The sequence below is a fragment of the Malus sylvestris genome, chromosome 9, assembly GCF_916048215.2.
Source record: "Malus sylvestris chromosome 9, drMalSylv7.2, whole genome shotgun sequence".
NCBI lineage: Eukaryota > Viridiplantae > Streptophyta > Magnoliopsida > Rosales > Rosaceae > Malus > Malus sylvestris.
Window position 1 is genome coordinate 31805130 of NC_062268.1, and position 27333 is coordinate 31832462.

Genomic DNA, 27333 nt, shown 5'->3' on the forward strand with positions numbered 1-27333 from the left:
TGTCTTATTTAAATAAATAATCGCGACAGATTTTAAGATCATCTTTCCTTATATTTTCTGTATAGACGTTATCTTTTTACAAGTGATATCCATATACTAATAATTTGGTACAACAATAAACTCCGCACTCAATAATAACTTAGTACAATAAACTCAGCATTTTTTTTGGTACGATTTTTGTATAATTCATATAATAATAACTTAAAATAAACTTCTTTAATATCTCGTCACAATACAAAGTGTGAACTGTATTGTAATAATTGAGTACAATAGAATGGGCCAAATCCTCTAAAGGCCCCGTTTGGTGGGCTGGATGAGATTGGACTTTAGGGATAGAATTGGATTGGTATGAACTTTTAAGACATGACTTGTAACTCATGTGTAATGATATGTTAGATAACTCGATCTATTGTGGATTCGTAACCTATCATGTCCAATTATGTCTATCTCATATTTTAACATAACAAATAACAGACTGTACTCAAATCCACTTTAATTGGTCACAATCTATCTCATCCAACTCACCAAAGGGGGCCTAAAGACCTTGATCACAAGGCATAATTTGAATGATGGGCATTGTTTGACTTTACTAGGCACTAGCCATAATGTGTAATTAGAAGGTTGGGCACTCATAAATAAACTCAACCAATACCTAGTACCTGCTACAATCAATGCTATAATATGCGATGCATTTTTCAAACCAGCAAGTGGAAAAAGAGTGTGCAATTTTCAAAGGAGCAATAAACTAACTTGTAATTGCCACCCACCCACAAAGCAATAAGTACCAAATTTCGATTCATGGCAACTTCGTAATTAAAGTCAATCACTGGGGGCAGAGCAAGATCCCATGTGAAACGAACGAGGATATCGTTTTCTATTGTGGGATTGTGGGACCCACGCCGCAAAGCCAGTAAGAAGCAACTTTTTTTGACATTTGCAGTTACGCTAATCCCCAGTCGCTCTCCCAAATCCCCAACAGCATCCGCCATATCTTTTCCTCCTCACCGAAAAAATCACTCACATGTCATCGTTACATTGACATTGCATGATAATAATATAATGATGTATGTGAATTTTTGCCTTATAATACATATAATTGTTATGTAACGTCACACATATTTGTGCAGCGTAACGGTTGAGGATAAATCTCACACTAAAAAATAGAAGGATTTTGCATTGTTTATAAGTAGTCGGGATAATTTTTTTTTCTAATTTGTTTAATAGTGGAACCTCAACTTTTGTTATAGTATTAGAGAATGTTGTGTCATTTGTTAAGTCCAACGACCATACCTGCTTCATGTCATTCAATTCACGTGTTAAACTTGAAATTGCACCAAATTGAGAGTGATTCCAAAATTGAGAAATGAATGACCTTACATGTACTTATAAGTAATTTGATTACTTTGCATATCACCTATTAATTTTATTGCGTAACCTCAATTTTCTTCAGTAACAATTGAATACACAGGATCCATTTAGTAATCTAAGCACCTTGTTATCGACATTGTCTGAAATTTATTCAATATAAAAAATATTCTTGTGGAAATATCGAAAAATCAGAAAAAGATATGGAAAGGGACCCATATCGGGAAAATTATTAAATTTTGGTTAAAATCGACAGATTTCGTCAATATTTCAGACATATCGGTTAACCATTGACAAACTACCATATGATATTCCTTAAAGCTTCATTGTACATTTTTATGTTTTTTAACAAATTTCCATCATTTTCATTAAAGGCAACTGATATCAATAACGATATATCTATCAATATTTCTATGAATTTGCATATCGATATTTCCATCAATAATAATACTTTAAACATTGGGTATCGATATCCTAAATCAAACGGCTGAGAAGTAGTGGGTTCAAAACGTCAAAATCTCAACTTGATGCATGTAATGCTACAGAAACCAACGGTGTGGGTGACTGGGTGTGTGGGGGTCGGGGTGGGAAAAGCAAATGCTATGAAAGTTTGTCTTGTGCTTTGGCAGTTACAACTATTACAAAGTTTGGCTTGGACCGGATTCCTTTTTCCAATCCGGTATTCGTCGGGACACTTGTTCAATATGCAGTTTGAGGGTTTGTGCATGCCAATCAAGTAGCACCACTAAGGCACAAAGCTCCATGGACCATTTTCATTTGACCTCAAGTGGGAGGAAGACTCTTATTAGACCTAGATGTAAATCTAAACTGTAGGGGTATCCTAAGCTAATTGAATGAAAGTTAAAAACACGTGATAGTGTATGATAGATTTGAAATATCGTAATAATGTCATTTTTTATGTTTGGTATGTTTACATCTAAGTGGAGATCGAAAAAGTTAAATTCATGAAAATGCATTAAGTAAATTACTTAAGAGACGGTCACGTCATTTCCAATGTTAGGTAAGTTTATATCCAAGTGGAGACCAAACAAAATAAATTAAAAAAAAAAATACCAGTGAAGATAGTGAAGTAAAGCTATTGAGTAAAATTAGACAAAATCGTCTGGGTGGTGTAGTCGGTTATCACGCTAGTCTCACACACTAGAGGTCCCCGGTTCGAACCCGGGCTCAGACAATTTTGAAAGGTTGCCGATTTATCTAAGCATGTGAGCTTTCTTTTTTTGACATTTTTTATTACAAAAGTCAACCAAGTAGAAATAATAGAAATTCTCCCCGGCACATTTTTCTTCACGAGTGACTTCACACGTGAAAAACAAAAGTGCGGGTGAAAAAACTGAAACATTAACATGCATGTAGCTCGACTTGAGTGCACCACGTTAAATTGCAATGTCCGGTTTTTACCCTTACACTGTTTGCAATGTCTGGTTTCCTCATCCAAATACAGTGTTAGGGTTTACAACGCAAATACAATACACCATTTGTTTTTGTTTCATTCAAATTAGTGCATGTAGTTTATTGTCAAGGGTTGCTTGCTTGTAGTAGCAAAATGTGAATTCAAGACTTACACCCAACTGGTGCTGAAGCAATGCATTGTATTATTTGGTGTATTTGGGGGATTTCCATTTTTCACATTATGGAAGATAGGATGTATTTCTAATCTGTCAATGCTCCATTACACATATATTTTGAAACTACGACGTGATAAATTCACAAACAGAATTCAATCACAGAACACCGGAATCTCGAGTAATGTCGGGGAGCTACTTCTTTTATTTAATTTTATTTTTTTAAAACATACGATATTATCTACACCAAGGGAGGGGGAGGGCACCGCTTAACCTCATAATGAGCTAGCAATAATGTGATTCAAACCCACATTTGACGAAAATCGAATCTGAGACCTCTTAGTTACAAGTGAAGAGGAATACAACTAAACCGTAGTACTAAGTGACAAGTCGGGGAGCAACTTAGAAACAATACCCGTACAGATACGGAGATGGGGGACGGAAGAAAGTAGCCATGCCTCATAAAGTGAATCCACACCTATGTTACTGTGGTGTGCCAGCAATCAAAATAATGATGGGAGATAAGTCAGACAAATCCAAATGCCTCAAATAATTGAGTTCATAAAAAAATGGATTTCTCTTTCACGCATCTGATTCAATCACGACTCTTTTTTTGCTGTTGCACAGCTATGACTCAAAATACTTCCATGGGTATGAAGGTAAGGCGATTTTAAGGGCCGCCCTTTAGAACAACCCAAAAAAATGCAGAACGAGTATTTAGAAGGATCACTGTAAAAGTAGCAGAATTTGAATGCAAGTAAAACCATAATGCAATGTTTGGGTGAGGGATTAATAAGCCCAACGGATCGAGACCAATTAGTAAGGAGTAGACTACAAAGTGTTAGACGAAGGGAATTCGAAAACCCCTCCATGAGCATTGCAAAGGCATGTAGGAGGGATTTGCAAATCACTACTAGGAAGGTGTCATTTGCAAATCCCCCTCACTTGCCTTTGTAATGGTCACGGAAGGCATTCCGAATACCCTCACTTTGTGGTTGCACGATTTACATACTGAGAAGGATAAGTTTACTTGTTAAACGGCATAAATCTAACCTGTTAGCCTATCTGATGGGTAACTACCTACTAGAATCCCACTCCATAGATGGAGAGTGTGTGGATTCAATCGTGCTTGTGTCTAAGGTACATCATGTAAGTTCCCAACTACTTAATTCAATATCTCAGAAGATCGAAAATGAACAAATAATTCTGGCCGAAGTTCCACCATTGAGAATTTGGGATAATGCAAATATCAAATCCTATCGATGTGGAGAACTCTCAGTGTAGGACATACCATTGACAGATACTCTAATATATAACATTGGCATCACATACACAAAGACCACCTATTGTAATGAAGGCCGAATTCTATGTCTAACATGTACAAACCTTGACTACGGGTTTAAGAACTATGCATCAAGTAGCAAATGAAGATATCTGAAGTAATCACCTCCTGTTTATCACCTCCTGTTTATCTAATATGGTAAAGGGGCGACCCCAGGTCAACAAGGGCTGGGGGTGGGACGTCTATCGTACGCAGCCTTACCTGGGCTGTTCCCAAGACTCGAGCCCGTGACCTTTCGGTCACAAAGGAGCAACCTTTCCGTTGCGCCAAGGCTCGCCCTCGTGATATCTAATGTAATCACGTAAACAAATCAATTGGAAGCAATTAACAAAACGAGTAAAAACAGATGAATTAAATGTGCTTATTCAAACCTAAACCTTCTGTTCTGTATGATGATAAGAACGAAATTTACAAAGTGTTGAAAGAATAAAGAGAACAATCTACAGCAATTCCACTATCATATGTCAGTTCCCTATACAAAATATAAATGTAATTGTAGAAAAACTCATACTCACATATACTCATTGCCACCGATTCGAGTCTTCGAGAACCAACCTCAATCTCTGAGCCAACACATCCAATTCAGCAAGCCGTTGGAGCTGCCACTGCGTCTCGAAGTCCATTGCAGTCTTCCCCTCATTCGAAGAACCCGAACCCGAAGCCAAACGAACCGGGTCAGAACAGAGCACACCCTGTTGAACAAGAAGCATCCGAACCTCATTGAGAGACTGATCAAACACGTCCAGAACACTCTTCGCCGCCAGCGCAGCAATGGGCCGTGCCAACTCGCTCGTCGTCTTCACCTCATCGCCGCTATCATTTTCGACATCGAGATCATCCGAAACGCTCTGGTTCTTATTCTGATTCAGATTCTCATCCGCCGCCGCCAAATTATCAGACTCTCCGGCGTCGCTCTTTTCTCTGTTACCGAACGGGGAAGTGGACCAGCACTCGGGGCTCCAGAGCTTCCTGGAGAGGTCGTACAGGGCGCGATCGTGAGGCGAGAGCTGGGACTCGCAGAGGCCGCGAGTGAGGCGGGACGAGACGACTCGGAACTTTTTCCGGAGGCGGCGGAGCTTCTCGGAGAGCTGGGATTTGGTGTAGGAGTGAGAGACGGTGGCGGAGAAGCGGCCGTAGAAGAGGCGGAGGTCTTTGGGGAAGGAGAAGCCACCATGGGAGGCGCAGTCGAGGAGGCCTTGGAGGAAGAGAAGCTCGTCGGGCTCGGTCCAGACTCGGTGGTACTTAAACGGGGGCGTTCTGGCGGTGCTGAGGGTTTGGGCATATGAATCTGGTGGGGTTGGGACGAGGACGACGTCGTTGAAGTCACTGAGGAGTTGGGGAGAGAAGAGGTTAGGGTTAGGGTTAATGGAGTCGGGGTTTTTGCGTTTGATGGGGAGCTTGGTAGCGGAGGAGGGTGGAGGGTAGAGGAGTGGGCTGCTGCATTGGGATTGGGAATGGCGAAGAAAGGTAGGGGTAGGGGTAGGGGTGGAGTCCATGGCTAACCTTGGCTCAGGGAAGTTTTGGGTGGAAGGTTCAGTCAGTGGCTGACTTGTGACTTGCTTTTTGTTTGAATAGATGTTTTTGGTTTAAATCTTATAAATATTGAGCTTGATAATATATATATATTTTTTCAAGTAAATCTATCATTTCAATTGATAATGTTCATTGTTCCTTAATAAATAAGTAACAATTTTTTTTTTCTTTTAAATAAAATTAATAAGCATTACGAAACACATATTAGATGAATGTACAAGAGAAATGATAACTAGACATTTTTTTTAATTTTATTACACATTTCTCTTTGTTTCTTACAATTAGATTTAAATCAAACGGAATCAATGAAAAAATTTAGGGTTTAAAGTTTCTCCAATGAAAAACAACAATGTGGGGACACATGATGATTAATTGAGAATTGGGTGCTGATTTCAACACACACATTTTTAACTTTGTACACCCTCTGTTAATTCTGACAATTAATTTTACTTTAATTGTTGAATTTAACAGCTACAAAACAAGAAATGTGTGTATGAGAACAGATGTGTGAAAACCATTTTCCTTTAGAAAAAATAAGTTATGATAACAAATGGGGCTGCGAAGCTTCATTACTTGATAAACGCTTGAAAGGTTGAAGTCCCATCTCAAGTGGAGAGCACGTTGTATGCCATTTTTTTTTTATTAGGATAGGATACGGATAGGACTAGTCCCATATCTCTGTGTTTGATAGGATAGCACGGTGGCTTGTCCAGATGATATTTCTTGCTAAGCACGCTGTTTGGCTATTTACTTTGGACGGCATTAAGCGAGAAGCTTCATGTTACCAAAAGGGAAAACTAAAAATAAAAAAATCAAATATTTATCAAACGGCCTAAGGCCTCGTTTGATGCTCAGGATTAGCTTGGATTGGACAAACTCACTACTGTTCATTTAATGAATGTTGAATGAAAATATGGATGTCAACTTGCATATTTTGACCGAGTGAGAGTAGAAGGTGAAGAAATCGTAAAGAAAACTTGTCCTTACAAAATCTCCACAAAAATGGTAAGACTGAGAGTGACAAGTTTTCGTCCTGACTTCTTCATCTTCTACCTTCACTTGGAGAAAATATGCAAGTTGACATCTGTATTTCTATTCAACATTCGTTGAATATAGTGGATTATCCAAGTCAAGCCAATCTTAGACATCAAACGAGCCCCAGGTGTACTGGGTGTCTTCGGTTTCCGGCTTTCACCTCTAGTTTGCCTTGGTGCCAGTTGAATGTTTTAATTTTTCCTCCATAGCTGCTTGTGTTTGGTGCCTTTGCCGCAAAGCTTGTGTTTTTATCCTGTTAGCTGTTAGTGTCGTGATATTTCTACAAATAAGTAAAGGGCACAGAATTGGCTACAGCCTTAACTACGTACCCTTATATTGTAAGAAAAATGTCATTAGAATCTGAATAATGTACAACCATCGTCACCGGAAGACAACAATAGCAAGGCATCTCTCGGGCGGACGCTTTTGTTGACACTTCGATCTGTCTATCAAGTGGTCTTTCGTTAGCATGAGCTACGGGAGTTGCTATTCATCCAGACTTCTTCGACTGCACACCTATCCTCAGATCCTCCAGATGGTAAGAAATTGTTGTCGAGAAAACGTTCACCGATCACTAGTGTTACAATGCAGAAGATGTAAATCCCATAGGCTTGAGTCCATGGACAATTGAATATCAATCTGGCAGGGAGATATTTCCAATTAAGATGGACGGATGCTATAGATGACAGGCAGAGGGTCTTATTATGTGACCAGAACACTTGATTCGAGTAATGCTAAACGGTTTTTGGTGAGAGTAAGCTTCTCTTCTGTTTCTGCCGCCTTTTCTTGCACTCCACGGACAATATCCTCAGGAGCTTTCTCTACAAACTGCATGTACAACGCTGATATCGTCAGAGGTACATGATACCTGGGCATGCATGAACAGCATGGGACGGAACTATACTAAAGAAAGAAAGGACTCAACATGCATGCATCATAATAAGCGAAATTTTCTAATAGTTCCAGCTATCTTAAGCGAACCATTATGTGCAAGGACTTTTTGTTTATATCTAGTTATTCCAATGCATCCTACTAAATGTTTTAGGTTTTATTTAAGTTTGGTTACTTTTTACTAATTATCCCTGTTAGCAAAATTGAAATCCAATCATTTCATTCGATGGATCTTTAGGGAAGAAGACATGTCAAATACTTTCGCCTATCAATGCCAACTGCCAAGTGCTTGAACATGATTAACAGAATTCATACTTTAGGAGAGCTGAGCCGAGCTTTAAGTCCATCATATTCCGCCTGCATCTTGGAAAGTCTCTTAGATAGGCGTTGGATTTCGGCAGTAATATCAATCATGTCAGCAAGAGGGAGATATGCCTCTAGTCCTTCACCAGCTACAAGGTGGACTGATTGATCCGCGTTCCCTGAAGTAAAATACATGACATCCACCAAAATATATGCCTCAACATCAGATCATATAAATCCATAAAAATAAATGACAATAAACATGAACATTTCCGGTCCTTTGTCAAATGTAAAATAATCCATGAAGAAATGTGCCTGGAGGAGAATCTGTAAAATGGACGTTTTGCAAATCCAGCCTGGACAGAAGAGTTAAAACCTCCTTTTCTTTCTGCATCAAAATATAAATTCAAATATTTACGTGAGTTAGTGCGAATGATAATTATGTCCAAACATATATGCACATAAATAAACAACTTATCAAAAGAGCAGGGACAGCAACTAGTCATCTCAATTTTCACTGAAAAAAATTTGAAATCCGAGCTCAGATGAGACTTCAGACGCATGAAACTCTCGAAGAACATATGCATGATTCAGCAATTAGGACCAGTCCTGACTTCGTTTTGCTATATCAGGCCCATGATTGGCCCAGTGGGATCTCGCACAACGGTTTCATGGGGCATGGACAGCTTTACGATATGATTTATGATTCAGTCTGTGGCTCTATAGTGTCTACACTAACAGGAAGGTCCAATAATGATCCACCAATTTTCTATACAGTCACAGTTCATTCATATCTTTCTTACTATAAAAGTGCAAAATAATACAGGAACATACTTAATAAGCACCTCATCAGCTCTTACATTTTAATCAAGTGCAAAATCATGGCTGGAGAATGAATACGTACCATTATGTATTCAGTGACTTCTTCATTTGCAACTATTGATGCTGATATACGCTTTACAGGCTCAACAGAATATTCTGCTCGAGCATTTCTGATAGCTCTAGTCTAAGAATAACAAAGAAGCAAACTTAGTGATTTAATTAATTGACTACAAGAAAAATATAGAAGATACCAGCTGTGCCAGATGGACTTGGATATGTAGCAATAAACAAGGACGTAGGAATATCTACTCACCAATGCCTGTAAATTCTCAAACTTTTTAATCGAGTTGCTCTGCCTTGGAAGTGAAGTCAGTGGCCATGGAGATACAATAAGAGCTTCTTTCCGAAAGGGGAGTGCCTATATCAAATCAATCATTCATTTTAACAGTGAAACATTATCAGGGATAACAGTACAATGAAGGTGAACAAGCAGTCCACCTATAATGCAGCAGTCCACCTTAAACCCTAAGCAAAATTTTCTTATTTTAATAATTAAACCTTAAGAAAATAATAAATACCTTATCGGTAGAGAAGTTGAATTTAACACAAATGGTGAATACAGTGAATCAGTTTACCTGCCAGAGTTCCTCGGTCACAAATGGCATAAAGGGGTGTAGCAATTTAAGTATGTTTTCAAAAACATACAATAGAACTGCCTGTGTGACAGAAGCAACTGAATCACCACCAGAGTGGTAAAGACGAGCTTTGCGGGCCTCTATATACCTGCATAAATGAAAAAAGACAACAGTTGACAAAGATGTAATGCATCTGAGTTAGGCAGAGCCGCAGAAGATATTAACAAAAGGAAAAAGAAAACGGTTAACATTTTTTTCTGTTATGTAGTAAGAAACACACTTTCAATGATAAAAAACAGAGCAAAACAATACAGGGAGAAAGTTGTCCAGTCATCTGCTAGGCTATACAAAACAGAGATGAACCTCATAGTATTACATAACAGCAGACAAAAAGAAAGCTGTTAAAGTAGCACCAACCCCAAACCAGGGGAGAGGTTGTCCAGTCATCTAGCTAGGCTACACAAGGTTGTTCACAGTATCCAATGAACATTCTTAAAGTAGCAACCAACCCCAAACCAGCAGGCGCTGGGCTTGACACATGGATTGTTCTTGCATAAATTGTTAAAGCTAGAGTATCCAACCAAAAACCAATTGGCATTGAGTGGAAAGTCTAAAAACATTGTAGATTTCCATGCAAGGCTTAGAATCCACAAAATTTTATGTCCTAAACACCTTTGGAGAAGTGTTCTGCCAGTTTGTGTTTAATTTTTCTTAATGAATAGATAGGAACATAAGATGACGCTTTCAATAATTATCTGATGGTAAACATTTGAATGAAAACTCCAAGCATACCAATCAGCAAAATCACCCCAAAAGAATTCATACGTCTCTCTTCCAACATCTCCAAAGAAAAATTTGTCATAGCTTGCGGTGACTGTGTCAATAAGCAAATGAAGTTTTGAAATCTGAAAAAGGAAGGAAAGTGAGTGGTTAAACAAAGAAGTAAAATCAACAGGCAATAAAGAAAATTAACCTGACAATTATCTTACCACCCAAGATTCTGGTAAGGGTAGCTTGTCTAGGAGATCCACTTTATCAAACTGAAAAAGCATTGTCTTGAATTAAGAAGCAATACAAGTAATACTCAACATCCTATAATGTAAATACAACCACTGCTAAAGTACAGTAAGATTGAAATTTCTAATATTTAGTGGAGAAATGCAAGATACAATTATGGGCCATGATATGATATAGCACCAGATGATTGCATCTTATGGAATGTGGAGAGATAGAGTGGTTATGACATGTACATGGAGAATCTATTTGATTCCCATTCATGAGACAATTAGCCAGTGTGCTATTGGCTAATTTAACACATTGTATGGACAAATTCAGAGAGTAAAAGTGAGAAAGAAAACCATAGCAAGTGAAGTAATTTGTAAGAAATCTTTAGAGAACTTTCAATTATAAAAGAGCAGCATCAACCGAAATTAAGCCTGCCCATTTGCTTTGGTAATTGAGAACTCGCTAAATGCATTCAGACAGGTTCAGAAATGTTGTACCTTGCAGACAAGTTTGTGATACATATACGAGATTGGGGATAACTTTAGTGATATCAGGTCAATTTAAGTTCTTGTGAATCCTCAAAAGTGGAAGTTATCAGTTTAGAGATACATATATGAGACGGGGTGGAGCATTTTCTGGTCAATCCTTGAGAGAGGAAGTTATACTTCATAGCTCAGTGGCAAACGTATGCAACTTAAGTTTTCTCGTATGACTTGAGATTGTGTTAACAACAAACCTTATAAGAAAGTATATTTTCCCAAGTTGATGTTGAGATTGTGTTAACAACCAACCTTATAAGAAAGTATATTTTCCCAAGTTGATGCTTCGCTTTGACTGGGTAAATTCTGCAATACAAACTTTCCAGCATTCCACAGTTTATTAGTGAAGGCCTTGTTGGATGTCAACCTCTCAGTGGACAAATTAAGGTCCTGGACGACAAGAACACCCAAATCAGCCAGAATGGTAGTTGTATCAAGCTATTAACATGCAACAGCTGAAGACTGCATACACCTATTTCTCGTCAGCAAATAAAGTAAAATCGGTTTGTTTTTAAAAGTGACAATTTTGAATAAATGCAGAATTCATTCATAAGTAAAGTGACGACAAAACAAACCTGGCCAGCAGTCCCTAGAGCAATTGTAAATCTTAAAGCATCTGTGCCATATTCCTTGATTGTGTCTAATGGATCTATTACATTCCCCAATGTTTTCGACATCTTTCGGCCCTGAAATGATTGTTACACAAATTATTTCAAATCTTGCAACATCAGACACGTAAGAGTAGAGTACAAATGCTTTAGAGAATAGATTAAAAAAAAAGAATAAAAAAAAGAAGGAACAATCAAGGGTTTTGTCTGACTACATTCTCTTTTGTTGGATAATTAATAACTGTTAAAAGAGCCCAAAGAGACTCGTGGTTGATTTACACGAATAGTATACACATGTAATTTACAAGATGATACTAAAACTAGTCACCACATGAAGAGTAATCTCCAGACATTAGCCTAATTATCAAACAAGGAATGTCTCATCCTTAAGAGTCTGACAATATCTTCTGTATGAGCACCAGACTACACAAGGAGAATATCCCTCTAAATTAACTGATTACCGTTCAAAAAAAAAAAAAAAAAAAAAAAAGACTTCATGTAGACATGCCAAGACACATTGTAAGTATAAAACAATGGTTTATAGCAGTGTTTTCAGAGGTGAAGGTGTAAGTAGAGGTGTGTAGGGTCTCCCAAGGTGAGACATATAGTATTGGATTTTCAGTTCATTTTTAATGATTCTTTAAATTTTTCTGGGCTCAAGAAGATTTCCCTGCTTTCATTTCAGATTGAAAGTCCATTTGGGAGTTTCGGTAAAGAAAGCCATCCAAACAGTTACGTCTCTCTCTCTCTCTCTCTCTCTCTCTCTCACTGATTTTTGGTCCAACACTTGCAAAACAATTGCATTCAATCTCATGCAGAAATTCTTTAAGAATCGCCCTTGCATGAATTGTGTGAAGCAACTGGTGTCTTATCATCTCTCTCTCTCTCTCTCTCTCTCTCTCTCTCAGGTTTATAGATTGGTCCACCACTTGCAAAACCCTATTTTGCATTCAATCTCACCCAGATATTCTTTAAGAATCGATCTTGCATGAATTGTGAGAAGCAACTGGTGTCTTATCAGATTGTTGGAAGTAATCTGGAAAATACAAGATAACAACAACAACAACAACAACAAAGCCTTTTCCCACTAAGTGGGGTCGGCTATATGAATCCTAGAACGCCATTGCGCTCGGTTTTGTGTCATGTCCTCCGTTAGATCCAAGTACTCAAGTCTTTTCCTAGGGTCTATTCCAAAGTTTTCCTAGGTCTTCCTCTACCCCTTCAGCCCTGAATGATCCCCCTCCGGTGCCTTCTCTTTCTGGGGCTCTACCGACTGCTGAGACTTCTCCTAAGCAACCTTTGTGAAGGCTCCCTCTTGTTTGTTTATTTTGACTCAAGTATATGTACATATTTGTAACATATCGGGGATATCAATAAATAAGCTTTCCTTCATTTCAACGTATTGTGTTAAATACACCAAAGCCTTCTTCGCTAAGTTCTTTGAAGGAAAATACAAGATAAGAAAAAAAAAAAAAAAAAAAAAAAATCTGAAATCCGTCCAAGGAGGACAACCCAAAAACCGTGGAAATAATATTTGGATAAAGAGCCAATTGTACTGAAAGAGAAAAAATACAAAGAGGAAGTCAGGTGGTCAAGAAGACCACAAGAACCACTCAGAACAGAAAAGAAAACTAACAGGAAATACAAAGAGAGAGCAGAATCAGCACTCTCCCAAAAGACAATTAACCCTACGCACCATGCAAATGTAACCCACAAATTAACGACATCCATATAATCAGAAACCTTGCTAGCAAATAATTTGAAGGATAGTCAAAGTAAGCACACAAGGGAGAGCTTGGGAATAAACTATTTAATACTCAAAAAACAATGACAAGCTATAAAGACATTTAAAATACAAAATCAAGATTGATGCACTAGTATTTATTGTGCATTTTCAACTTACTTGTGAATCCCTGATGAGACCGTGTAAATAAATATATTTAAATGGCACTGTCCCTGTGAACTCAATTCCCATCATGACCATCCTCGCAACCCAGAAGAACAATATGTCATGCCTGTACAAACATTCAACAAATAATATAAACTTCAACCACCTTTTCAAAGAAGCAGGCTTGATCGCCAAATAATAAAGTTATTAAACCATACAAATTAGTGATAAATCATCTACCACGAAATAAAAACTGATACGGACACTATTATTAATTGAAAAAAATATAAATCATGAGCCTGTAAACGAAACTTGTGGTACATGAATCCACTACCATATAATTGGTAAAGAATTTATGAAGAAGCAGATTTAACTACTATTTGGCGTATAACAAGTCAAATAGCATCCGTGTAAATTTTCTCATTTAATATAATTGGTAATCAAAGAGAAGATTTCGCTTCAACTAACTACCACTAAAAATTATGCCTTATATATGCATTAGCACGCCAAACTGCAGTGCAAGGAAAAAGCCATTGCTCACTCCCCAAGAATGCCATAGAAAAAGACCTTTTCAATTTGCATAAAACACTCCCATCTTGTTCAGCCCCCACAATATCATATCAGTCCTCAAATTTCTCATTTAAGAGCATACAAATGGAAGAGATCTCATCATCCAGCTACCATACCATCGGGGCCAGAAGAAAAATACCCTACCCCCCTGCACAACGGGGACAACAGTCCCGAATATTGGGAATGGGTTGGGCTTGAAGAACAAATCTAGAAACAATTGTCTATTAAGACACCAAGAGCCATAGAAGCAGCCCTAAAAGAGAAGATGGTATGGTTAGTCTTGGTGGACAAAGGAAGGGGAGATGAGGGGTAGTAGGTTTTCTAGAAGCTTGGTACGGAAGGAGAGAGAGAGAGAGAGAGAGAGAGAGAGCAAATGCTTGGTTGGCAAGGGATGCACTTACCCAGTTTCAAGCATTGTTGTAGGATAAAACCGCTTAAAATCCTCAACTGACTCATCTGGCCATCCAAGAGTACTGAAAGGCCACAGTGCACTGTGAAAAGGAAAAGAGATATTCAGTCAAATTCCAGAGAATCTCAAATATATGAAGCCTTGATGTGGATTAAAAAGAGGCCAAGTATGCAGTAATTGAGAATCAAAAGCTTCCACATGCAGCAGAAAAAAAACATAGAAATGTAATAAAAACTATAGTACTAAAACAATATGTTGCTTCATTGCTTACAAATTCAAAGATCATGAATCAGATATCAGTTCGATTTAGAAGTTACCAAATTAGTTCCGTATTTATAGTTATTAGTTCGAAAGATCATGTACAATTCCCATTACAACTACATAAACAGTCAACTTGGTCACATAATCCCTTCAAACAACTGCATAAAACTGTATTCATGGGCTAAGACAAAATTTCTAAATAGGGCATGTTAAATCTTAAATCCTAGAAGCGTTGGCTAGAGTCTTCAAAGTTTTAGGTATATGATACAAAAAGCAAATAGTAAAGTCCCTCTTACCCAAGAATGAAAATGTCAGTCTCGATGTAAATTTCATGGAATTAACTTTAAAGCATGAAACTTTGTATGAATCATGCAGAAATACTAAACCAAATAATAATGCATCAAGTAAACATGTCTTTTATGATATATGACACATTGGATGAAAATAGATTGTCCCACTGCCATCAACACATACACGAATTTGAAACTTTTTGCGCAAGAACTCCTTGATTTCATCGAGCATGATTGAGTATAAGCATTCTAATGGATATTCTTAAAATCTTTTGTTGTTTTCTTTGGCAACTGGATGAAGTCTAACTAATCACATCTCCTAGTTCTAACTCTTTTTCCTACTCCACTTACCACTTGGTCTAATAACCTTTTATATTCTACATAGCACAGAACATGGTAATTTTGGATAACTTACCCAAAAATTAGGCAGCTTTCAAAATTGTAAAAATAAAGTGGGTCTTCAGAGTTTCTAGTAAACAAATTACACAAAAAATTTAATAATTGGCAATCCCGTGAGCAACAGACCTCGAAAACCATGTGTCAAGAACATCCGGATCCTGATATATTTTCACATCTTTTCCGTATTTTTCTTGAGCTTTCCCAAGAGCTTCATCCTCACTCCTTGCAACTATATATTCTTCTTCACAGTCTTTACCCACAATGTACCAAACTGGTATTCGATGTCCCCACCACAGTTGTCTGCTTATGCACCAATCCTTAATATTCGATAGCCAATGATTGTAAATCTGTTATTTAATAGAAGGCACGGGTGTGAGTATAGAATATAGCAAATCTCTCTCGGTAAGCCACTGCCTAAATGGGGAAGAGAACTTGTTGCATTATCGACATAAGCTACTCTTTTTGCGATGCAATACAGAGAAATAGAGGTGTAAAAACAGATATCAGCGCTAGTGCTGGGAACAGACCTATTAATCTGTTTTATTTAAGAAAACCTTTTTCTGTCAACTAAAGATTCAAAATGTCAATTATGCTCCTTTTCACTGAGTTAATATTATTTTGAAAATTAAGGTTAACTAGGTAAATTAACTCACTATTTATACCTTTCTTCTCTCACTAAATTTTCTGTTTCTGCATCATCGATCAGATGCTTAAGCAAAAAAGTTGAAAAAAAAAACTTATGCTTCTAGTCATAATAAAAGAAAAGAAAACAGCTCCATAGGTTTATTTTATTTTATTTTTTATTCATTTTGTACTTGAAGGCTTCAACAGAAAGGAGAGGAAAACTACTTTTTGGTATCCCAGAGGAGTCAATATAAGGCCAAATAACGCATACCTTTTCAAATCTTTCAGGTATAATTTTCAAGTCTCCTTTTTCAACAGCACTAAGGGCTTTGTCGGCTAAGGGCTCCATCGTTACAAACCACTGCTTGCTTACTAGTGGCTCTATAACCTGATATTGAAAACAATTAGAGGACAAAAGAATGAAAATATATATAGTGAAGGTAACAAAATCTTCATAGAAAATCACAATCGTTTCAAACTATTAAAGTTCAAAACCCAAACACAAAAAAGCTACCAACTCACTTCTCCACCACGCTGAGATCTGGGAACTCGTAGGGTGTGTGGTTCTTTCTTTACAGCTAAACCAGTCTCCTCCAAATCTGCCCAAAGTTTCTTCCGGGCCTCAAACCGATCAAGGCCACTGACAGAATCACAGGTTTCATTACCAAATATAAGATATAAGATAAAAGATGTAGTTCTCCAGTGAATTCAAGTTCAACAATCCAAGAAAACTGATACAGCATTTACCAGTACAGTCCGGCAACCTTGTTTAGTGTTCCATCCTTGTTCATGACATTAAGTATGGGAAGACCAAGCTTTCTTGCAAGATTGTAATCATTATGATCATGTCCAGGGCTTATCTTTAACACACCAGTGCCAAAGTCTTTATCAACATGCTGCCAAAACAATTAATGTTCCACAAATCGAGTTATTTACCGGGAATTATAAGAGATTCAGGCAGGCAGTTAAAGGTAATCATTCAACAAATAGCGAACTGGAAATATCAACAAAAACAAATACCTATCTTCTGGTGACATTTCACATTTTCTGATTACTAGTGACGCCTTATAAAAGAAGTAAAGCCCAGACAGCAGGTCCGGCGCTTTGCATAATACTCTTGATTCAGTTACCAAATCAGATATAATTTTGCTAAGGACGGGATTCTAATTTTACTTTTCAAAGCATAGGATTCTAATTAATTACGTAATTTAGTATTGAAAACAAAAAACTACTTTATAGTTCTGCAAGGAGTCAAGGACATAACCACAATATTCCTTGTGTTTGTTTTATATAGCAGGGAAAAATAAAGAAAGCCTAAAATAAGTATTCTGCTACATTATAAACTTTACAGCAAGTGAATAAGCTGAAGTGGTGAATCAAGAAAGTGTTCAGGCAGGCACCAAAAAGAAAAACAGAACAAAAACCAACACATAAATCTAGGGTAAGGGACTTGGGAAGAACTTTTGACATGATTAAGAATAAGAAACTAACTTTAAACCTGTCAATACTTTTCTTGATTTCTAACCTTGCACTCGTTTTCTACCATACTTATTAATCGATGTAAGGAACTGCAGACAGACCCATGCCCAATCAAAGAGGCATCCACTAATAAATTCACTCCCATATTAACTTTCTACTTCTAAACATCCCTAGACGTTACTGTTAGAGCACGATATCTATCAGAGACTCAGCATCAGTAACTGGGATTTAGCATCATACCAACAATAAAACTACAACATCGAATACAATGGTTGATATAGAAAAGCAGTCTAAGATGCTTTACCTTGTCAGCGATGATAGGGACGTGACGGCCATATGTCAACGGCACTATAGCCATTCTGTTAATATATTTAGAATATCGATCATCCTGCATGCCATTATCAAACAGTACATACCATTGGAGAAGAATAGAAAGAAAAACTATAAAATGTGGATAAGGTAAATTAATTCTTTCAAAACATGGAAAAAGCACAGAGCCAAATATTATAGAGACCAGCATTGTTCAAGGGCATAACAGCTGAGTGAAACATCCAAACATATGTTCCCATATTGTTCCTTTGGGTCACATATTAGCAGTTTCTGGTTTGCATTCAGCATAGAGTGGGTTGTCGTGGATTTTTTTGAAGAATAAGACCCGTATTGTGTAGTTTTGAACTCTATTTTGGGGGGGGGTGTGGTGGGAAAGGAAGAAGTGTTGAAGATAGGGAATAAAAGTTGATTTCATCGTGGGACAGTTGATTTCTTGTGGCCATGCTTTCCGAAACACATTAGGCATGTTCCCTTTAGTATGATTCATCTAGGCTGGTCTGCTGTATTGGACTAGGTGTTGCGACGGTATTACGCTATTTGGTTGGCCCATATGTGTGGCTGTGCTGGTGGCCTTTTAGGTCTCTTAGTTCATAAAATAAATATGCCAAAGTGATCTAGACTGACACGGATTGAAATTTTCCCTTTATAAATAATGAGGGTTCTTCATTCAGGCAAAAAAAAAAAGACTCCTTGGATTCAAATGTAGGTGAACATGACCAGGAGGAGTCAAAAAACAAAACATATCAGAATTTCCCAAACAGGGAATACAAAGTAATTTCAACACTAAAAACAGTTGTACATCTAGCACTTCTTAGACCTCGATTTGTTGTTAATTAAACAATACTAAAGAAATAAGAGCTGCATGTGGTCCAATATCCTAGTGGATAGGATGTTGGGTTTCTACACATCTGTCTTGGGTTCGAAACTCCCCCCTCACCTAAATTATTGTAATCCCTCCCCATAATAATAGTAAAATTTTTATTAAAAGAAATTAAACAATACTAAACAAGGAAGAAAACAAAGGTAACTACGTAAACATACAAGCTTAGGTTTCATGCTGTAGAATTCAGAAAATTAAGCAATATATGCATAGACCTCAGACCATTGTGCATGCAGAATTTTTAAGTAAACATTACATTAATAGAATTTAAAGACTTAAGCACCTATTTATTAATCTAGATCTTCATAAAAAAGCCTAGGTTAGGAATTTATATAAAAGATCAGGTAAATAGATGTTGGTCCAAAAGAATCAAAAGTAATGTCCAAAATGTTTTACCCTATTAACCTTTCTAAATTGCTTAAACATTATTTACCAAAAAAGCATTGTCATCACCTGGTCAATTCATTACTAAACTCCTAAAGAAAGCCAGAAATGCAAGCAAAATAACCCTACCTCAGGATGCACAGCAATAGCTACATCACCAAATAATGTCTCCGGACGTGTTGTTGCTATTGTCAAATAGTCAGACCTGAGTACAGGAGGTACCAATGAGAGTGCATAATGTAACTCGGAAAATTGTTAGAGCTCATCAAAGACACACAGGTGTAGAAGAATATACAAACAAACATATTATCGTGTGCAACCAAGTTTATCATATAAGTGAAAGACTGATAAAGATCGTAAAATTTAAGGACTCCCAAAATCTTGTAGAAAATAAACATATTTTTGTTCTTATATTAGTTAGTTGTCAAACACAAACTAAACTACCAATGTTTGACCTATGAGATGTCACAGTTATTGTGCCAATAAATTTTCCTCTGTAGAGGGATCAAATTGTTTTTTTTATAAATAAAAAATTATGTCAAAAGAGGAAAGAAGCAGAAACAACAAAAACGTGGTCAAGCAAACCACCCCAAACAGAAACAGGAAGAGAAAAAGGCAACTCCACAGAGCTGAGAGGATTAACCCAATATCTGCCTTAGCAACCATATATAAACAGAATATTTTGCATCAGCACAGTCATAGCATAGCACAACAGAAAACATATGCTTCTACACTCTAATATGTATAACATTAAAATCACATTTCATAAAGGAATGAGAAATGGTCAGCTGGCAATTACTTTAGGCCTCCAGCAACACGATACTTAAGATGATAAAGAGTTCCGGATTCTTCATGATATTCTACTTCCTGTTCACAAATATTAAGGGCCAGGTCAAATATTGCATTTTAAAAGCACAAGCTGAATCAAGATTAGAGAGTAACATCTACATGAGACCAGATGAAACTTACCAAGTCAGAAACAGCAGTCTGTAGACTAGGAGACCAGTTCACCATGTAGGACCCTAAGTTAATAAACAAATAAAAAATATACATCAGTTTTTACTTGGCTGTAAATCACACTTTCTTGTGAACGATAACGCGAGAGCCGGCTCTTCCAAAAATCAACTCAAAACCTAGAGGAAAAGTTTCAGGAAAAAAGTGTAAAATGATAAGGTGAATATAACTTGAACTGTTATGACAGAAATGTTTGCTTCAGTCACCATAGAAACATAATCGTTATAAACAGAAGACAGCTAATTCCATACATCTTGACTTTTGCTATTATTCAGAAGAAAAAACTGTCAGCTTAAGACTTCAATATACAAGAATTTAACGAAAATTCTGACATACCAGTTCTTTATCAGATTAATATGTCACCATATATTTCAAATTTTCACAAATAATTCAATTCTTTCAAAATTTCACAAACACGAAACCTATCCAACACGAAGCTAGTAGCATATTTGTTGTACAAATATGTCATCATATATTTCCTAAAAGGCACCACACAGAATTAATGAAAAAGTATCCTTTAACAGAAAGACTCAACTAAATACTGATACAACGAATCAACGAAATGTTTCACAAAGTTGGCATGCTGCAAAGCATATAGCAGCTTATTGTTACAGACAACTAGCCATCCCACACACATGATGATAACTTAAAGCTAAGAACTTCAAATGATGAGAATAGTTGTCACAAAATGAAGTAGAGATTCTAGAGAATAACAAAAACTAAAGACAACGGGATTCAGCAGCAAAACAAACCCACCTTCAGAACTCCATTAAAAAAGACACAGGCCACAACAAAGTTCTTCGGAATCTAGGATTATGGAACAACTTTAAGGGGAACTTAGGGCTATACCTTGATAGATTAAACCTTTCTCATGTAGTCTGACAAAGGCCTCAATAACAGCACCTGCATGGAGTAAAAGGATATGATTTTTCAGAGATAAAAAATAAAAATGACCACAATACAACATTTACTAGCTCCTAACAACATTAGTGACCTTTAAAGTTAAAACTGCTCCTTTTATTACATCTTGGAGCCCTAAAAAAAGGTTTTAATAACCCTTGCTTATGCAAGGGGCTGGTAGCTCAAGTGGTTAAGCGCATTTACCCATGCACCCGAGGTCCTAGGTTTAGTTCCCCCCTCCCCCAATATCGCTTGTATAACAAAAAATAAAAATCAATAAATCAATAACTTTTGCGTATATTCCTAAACAATTCATTAGTTACCCTACCGTAGTTACTACTCATGGAAACTCGACAACACTCCCCCCAGGTTTACATTTCATACATACTTTCACAATTGACGAGAGTTCTACAAGATAGAAAAATGCCTTACGACTTAGCTGTTCATCAAGGGTGAAATGTTCTCTATTCCAATCACAAGAAGCACCAAGTCTTTTGATCTGATTGATGATGGTTCCACCATATCTGATATTATAAATAATAAATAATCTATTAAGAAATAACAAGAAATAACAAATTTCATTTAAACATTAATGGTAGCAATTCACTCTTTATGGGAATTGTTTTTAGTATAAATTAGTAAATTGCAAATCTACTCATATATGGTTCCACAAATTTTGAATATAAAAGACGAGAATTCAGAACAGAATCACAACTGCACAAGATTTTACTTTATGGTATTTCTTAAAAAATAGGCATGCTTTTTGAAACAAATGACTGGTGTAGGTTACTTTTCAGTAGAATCTTTAACTTAGCTAATCCTCAGAAGCAGAATACGATGATCATTCATTCATGCTGCAGGAATAAAACTATGAGTACTAGGAGTCAGTTGATTAACTTTTTCTATATTGCCTGGTTGCAAGGGAAGAATGGAAGTTTGTAATTGCAATGACTACCATGGTGCGAATTATGCCAAGTTAGTCATACACTGCATTTTAATTGGAATGCGAGTTTAGCAGGCGTGGAACATGTTAACCTTAGAATTCTATTTCTGTGTTTCTAGGTTTTTTGTTACATATGGTCGAATCAAAATGCCAAAGTTTTTGTGGCAGCAAAATAGCACTTTTCGGAACTGAAAATAAATTTATCTCTTCTCTATAACCATATGATGTCTATCTTATGTTTTCCTCCTTTTTATCCCATCGACTTTGCTTTCTCTAGATTCTAGAGTTAAGTCTCCTTTTTGAGTGTTCCATTCACCTTCTGTGTATATACATTAACATCCACAGATTTATTTTTCATTAAAGAAAACACAATCCATGTCCGAGAACTTGGCTCGAGTTCTAATTTATCTATGAGAGCAGCCTACTAAACACTGTAATTTGGGTATCTAATTTATCTTTTTTCAAAGGCCAATTTTTGTCCCACCCAGTGTTGGCTTGTGAAATGAGACTTTCATACAATCCTAGTTTGCTTTCAGCGTCTTTAGTGGCCATTCTCCAAAAAGGCATCTTTACGAATAAAGAACTTACTAGATATTTAGAAGAGATAATGCACAAAATCAAAAGAGAAACCTAATATGTTCAGTAGATATGCCATAGGCCAATGTATATATTTATCAGATATTCAGTGTACACCAAAATTGTTTTGCCAGATTTTTTTCTCTTTTTTGAAAAGAAACAATATTATTTCAGTGAATCAGTGTAGACCAAATGGTAATATAACTTTATGAAGGCCATAGCAATATCCTGTACAAGGAATTCTACATGTTGTGACAAAAAAAAAAACAGTTTTTCTCTCTTTTTACTGCTTAACCATAAAAAAATATGGTACGGTAGAATGCACAAGAGAGAGAGAGAGAGAGAGAGAGAGAGAAGATAAACAATGGAAGATAGATAAGAATATATACTTCTCTTTCCACTCCCAAACTTTACTCACAAACTCATCTCGACCCAAGTCAACCCTTTTAATTCCTTCAGATGCGAGCATTTTTTCCACAACCAGCTGGTAGAAAAAGAGTAATGGTAGTATAAGCAAAATAATTCAAACTAAGATAGGTAAGTTACAATTTTATGTAATACAAAAAGGTGCATATTAAGACAGAATCAAGGGCAATGAACAAATATAGATTCCAAAATTTACCTACTAAGTTATCATTAGAAAAAAAAAACAAATCCCAATAATGTACTCAAAAAATAAAGAAAGAATCAGATCAAAGCAGTTTCAACTCTTCCAGAATTATATAGGAAGTTGCAATACACGCAGTTGTAGAACACAGAAAATTATAAATGAAGATGACGTGAAGTATTGCAATAGCGAAACCAGTGGAAATACTTCTATTGAAAGTTTGAAACATAGGCTTTGCGGTACAGAGACAAACCTGAGTTGCGATACCAGCATGGTCAGTCCCAGGAAGCCAAAGTGTTGGTTTTCCCTTCATCCTATGGTATCTAACCATAATGTCCTACCAGAAAATAATGAAAAATGAATAGAAGAAATAAGAAGCAGTTGAATTAAAATTTAGGAATAATTGAACCCAGTTCAACCACATTCTTTCAGACAAAAGTTCAGTAATGTTCTTTTTGTTAGATTAGGTCCTCGGAACAATTTGACATAATCCAAGATTACATTATCACCCCAATCATCATTAACTACAGTGAAACGCGGGTTCGAAAGGGATTCCAATTGTAAAAATATCAATATTTAAGAGGTTTATACACCTACACCACAAGGCCCACAGGTACAAGTGACATTGTGTTAATACTTACGATTACTATTTTTATCAACTTTGCTTTCATCATCTGTATAAAATCTCATTGCACATCCAGTCCTTACTTCTTCCAATTCAATTCCAATCTTTCAACTTTGTATTCCTCCATTTAGATATTCCAAAACATGTCTCTCCCAACATCTTTTGCATTTATTAGTCGACTAAGATTTGTACAACCTCACCCAGAATGTGCAATTAGAAAACAAACACAATCCTGGGCCAGACATGACAATCATAATCAACACTTACATGTGCCAAGATGACTAGAAGCATGGCTAGGTAAAAACACTAATATCCACTTCAACAAAAATGTAAAATCCCAATACTTATAAACACCTTTCACAACCTCAAGAGTCACAAACATTGCATGCCCCATGTGTAGGGAGCCAGTAACATTTGGAGGCGGCATTGAGATCACAAAAGGATCACTTCCTTGGTCATGGTTTGGCCTAAAATATCCTTGAGACTCCCACCTAACAATCAGATGAATTGATGAATATGTTATATGCAATGATTATACATAATAAATAGATTAGTAAGCACCACCTGATAAAATCTGCAAACTGATATGTGAAAGTAGAGGCAAAACAAGAAATACGAAAACGCACACACAGGAACATAAATTCTTTTTAAGTTGAGATCAGAATGAGTTTTCGCAATAAATTAATAAAAATTACAGTCGCAGCATTAAATCCATGTACATACACCATAGGCCAATGCAGCATGATAGCGAAGCTTTTATCACTGAGGTAAGTCAGAGATCTGATTATGTAATAGAGACAGCTTCTTGAAACTTAATCTTTAATTCTAATGTAGAGCAATGGTATAGATCAATTATTACTAAGGAAACATAACAAAAGTTAAGGTACCAAAAAAGTGATTCTCTCTTAACTAAGCCCCAAGAAACCCAAGTACTCTGGAGGCATATGGTTTGTGGACGTCCATAGGAATTAAACATTGAAGAATAAGTACCAACATGTTTACGCAGCTAGAGAGAATTGCACTCACTGATAACGCAGCAGGAGACACATGGATCCAAAAATGAACAAATACTTTGAACATTCATAGTATTTTTTGGCATAATACAAGGTATCCAATTTATTTTCTATACAAGGCCCCACAAGTATCAGGCAGGACCAGCCCTGCATAATGCACTTTGAAGCATCAACTAGAAACCTTGAAAACTACCGGGTAAAATTCCAGACAAGAGACCGTGTTTTTATGGAGATATGTATTTTTTTAAGCCTTGGTTTAAGGGCCCTTCAATATGGGAAGAATTGGGAAATGATGTCAGGTGCATTGCACTAGTATCAACTGGAGAATGATTGGTAACTGAATCACTTCGAGAAAGATGTCAAATGTGAACTCCAACCCAAACATATTCCCCAAAAAAAAAAGTGCTGTCATCCCAAATTGTGTAAGCTACCTTTCAATGACTGAATAGACATAACATTTTGTTCAACTCCATTTCAAAGAATGTGAAAACTCATCTCTGATCCCGACAAAAAATTCAGTTCCAAAATTTCCAATCATTTTGCACATGAATGGGGAATATACAAAATAAAAAGTACATCATTATGGTATTTTAGTTAATAATTCTTTTGGCCAAAGGGGATATTTCGAAATATCAATTTCTCGGGTGTGGGTTGGGATGGGGGGTCTATATACTTTTTCAAAATAAGTTCGTTAATATGAACAATGAGGCAATACAACATCACAGAAGCAGAGCAGTGCACTGAATATACTACAAAGCCTCTACATTCAGAACTAACAGCAGAATTATAGCATTATATCAGACAACATAAGCCCCAATAAATTCAACAACTGCCTTCAGATACCCAAGCTTCCCCAATTCACCTTAAGAAAAAAAGAAATCGACAGTGAATTGTAACAAAAGAAAATCGCGGAGGATGTGCATAACACCAAAGCACAAAGCACCCATACTAAAGCTATATCTGTCATGGTTACTCCAATTCTTGGTGATCATGCACAGAATGCAAACGAAAAGCATACAAAAACCAATATACCAATTGTATATCCGTTCTTCTGAAGAAAAATCAAAGGTCTTCGCAATCTCTGGAGATGTAAAGCCACGATTCTCGGAAGCAGCAACTGAAATAGAACAAGAAATGATAAATGCACCACCCCAATTCATCACAAATGTTTTCGCCAAGGTTTCGAACGATGGGAAGTAAAAAAAATAACCGAACTTACGAAAAATCTTATAAAACGAACTTCAATGAACAAAACAGTAGGAATTAAAGTGTTTAAAATTCAATTTCTTGATCGATTAAATTCAATTCTCAGTACTTTCCAACTGATAACATCCGAATTTTCTCAGCAACCAAACAAAGAAAGAATGACAAGAGAAAGTGATAAGGTGATAACATTACCTGAGAAGTGCCTAGGCTTAAGAGGATTGAAATGCCAGTAGGAGAGGCTTGTGCGGCCACGACGTCGTCTGGAGAAGAGAAGAGGACGGAGCCGGTGAGCAGAGAACGACGAGCAGAGAGAGGGGCCGGGGAATGTCGTTTGGAGAATCATCGTTCTCGACAGAAACGCTCTTATATTCCAGTGAGGGAATGACGATAAGCATATAAACCCTGGTAGGACTTTAGCTTACGAAGACGAAGGAGGGTTTTAGTTTTAGTGGCAGAGAAACGGCAGACGCAGTGGATTACGAATGGATCTCATTTCGGATTTGGTCCATGTGATTTTTTTTCTTTAAAAAGACAACTAGTTACCATTCATGTTCAATTGTAAGGACACCTCTTCTGTTGGAATTTATAACTAATTTATTTTTTATATTATTTTAGTGTAAATATATTATTGGATAAAAAAGGCAAAGCTAATTTGATTTTGTTTTTTAGCTTTGGTTATCGTAATTGCTAGTGATGGATTGCCCTAGTCATTAAGGTTTTTCACTTTAATCTATTACGCCTCAGGTTCATACCTTCTTTTATCCTATTAGAGTGGTTTACAGTAGACAAATAGTTTGTATTTATATATAAAAAAAAAACCTTTGTTTATCAAGGTTGTGGGATAAAGATTTTCTATGCTCATGACACATGACACTCAAGGTAGTTGGAATAACAGGAAAGCCTTTAGAGTAAGCTCAGAGCTACATGGGTATTTCAGATCTGACTAACATAGCTCAGGTACACTAGCGCGATTTCATTAGCTGTTAGCCCATTGAAGATATTACTAGTCTCTCAAATGAGAAACACTCAATTCAAATCAAATTAGTATATATTGGAGATAAGGCAACGCATCAAATCCTAAGAGTAACTCCACCTCTAAAAAATGAGCTAGCCCAAAGTCCATTTAATCCACCCAAATGAATAGTAATTGATTGCAATAAATAGTAATTGGCCAAGTGCATCTTCATCCCTAAAACTAAATAGCCTAGTCCATTTTATTAAAATATTATTAATTATTAAAATTTACTTTTAATTTCTGACATTTTTTTATT

The 27333-nt window shown here is 36.6% G+C and overlaps 2 protein-coding genes and 2 non-coding genes across 7 annotated transcripts; 1 reads left to right on the forward strand and 3 right to left on the reverse strand.

Moving 5' to 3' along the window:
* The first annotated feature begins 2486 nt into the window (after positions 1–2486).
* TRNAV-CAC (transfer RNA valine (anticodon CAC)) lies at positions 2487–2560 on the forward strand. The gene has a single exon. It is a non-coding gene; the product is annotated as a tRNA-Val (tRNA).
* A 578-nt stretch (positions 2561–3138) lies between these two features.
* Positions 3139–5888, reverse strand: LOC126582431 (probable transcription factor At3g04930). 2 transcript variants are annotated; one of them, XM_050246583.1, is made up of 2 exons: positions 4809–5888; positions 3139–3437 (listed from the first exon to the last, which is right to left on the reverse strand). In XM_050246583.1, exon 1 carries the CDS (start codon positions 5787–5789, stop codon positions 4815–4817), a length of 975 nt encoding a protein of 324 aa, XP_050102540.1. In that variant the 5' UTR covers positions 5790–5888; the 3' UTR covers positions 3139–3437; positions 4809–4814. The 2 variants fall into 2 exon arrangements, with proteins under 2 accessions (XP_050102540.1, XP_050102539.1); XM_050246582.1 differs by lacking the exon at positions 3139–3437 and adding an exon at positions 4102–4581 and having other exon boundaries at positions 4809–5887.
* Positions 3468–3568, reverse strand: LOC126584054 (small nucleolar RNA Z266). Its single transcript, XR_007609972.1, has one exon. It is a non-coding gene; the product is annotated as a small nucleolar RNA Z266 (small nucleolar RNA).
* Positions 5889–7166: 1278 nt separating the features above from the next.
* Positions 7167–26584, reverse strand: LOC126582428 (valine--tRNA ligase, chloroplastic/mitochondrial 2). Of its 3 annotated transcripts, none has more exons than XM_050246579.1 (27): positions 26255–26584; positions 25889–25973; positions 24208–24334; positions 23472–23555; positions 23001–23095; positions 21525–21616; positions 21042–21095; positions 20148–20200; positions 19978–20045; positions 19308–19383; positions 17889–17972; positions 16853–17001; positions 16628–16745; positions 16377–16466; positions 15608–15828; positions 14524–14613; positions 13568–13679; positions 11632–11742; positions 11309–11446; positions 10502–10552; positions 10305–10417; positions 9513–9660; positions 9191–9295; positions 8960–9061; positions 8371–8443; positions 8068–8234; positions 7167–7689 (listed from the first exon to the last, which is right to left on the reverse strand). In XM_050246579.1, exons 1-27 carry the CDS (start codon positions 26403–26405, stop codon positions 7564–7566), a joined length of 2883 nt encoding a protein of 960 aa, XP_050102536.1. In that variant the 5' UTR covers positions 26406–26584; the 3' UTR covers positions 7167–7563. The 3 variants fall into 3 exon arrangements, with proteins under 3 accessions (XP_050102536.1, XP_050102535.1, XP_050102537.1); XM_050246578.1 differs by having other exon boundaries at positions 16377–16493; positions 26255–26583; XM_050246580.1 differs by lacking the exons at positions 25889–25973; positions 26255–26584 and having other exon boundaries at positions 16377–16493; positions 24198–24335.
* Between the last annotated feature and the right edge of the window lie 749 nt (positions 26585–27333).

Coding starts and splice junctions, on each gene's coding strand:
- LOC126582428 (XM_050246578.1), bottom strand. CDS start 26,405: ATGATTCTCCAAACGACATTCCCCGGCCCCTCTCTCTGCTCGTCGTTC. Junction 21,096..21,524: donor CCTTGATGAACAGCTAAGTC/GTAAGGCATTTT, acceptor TACTCCATGCAG/GTGCTGTTATTGAGGCCTTT. Junction 15,829..16,376: donor TACCTGAAAGATTTGAAAAG/GTATGCGTTATT, acceptor ATTAAATAACAG/ATTTACAATCATTGGCTATC.
- LOC126582431 (XM_050246583.1), bottom strand. CDS start 5,789: ATGGACTCCACCCCTACCCCTACCCCTACCTTTCTTCGCCATTCCCAA.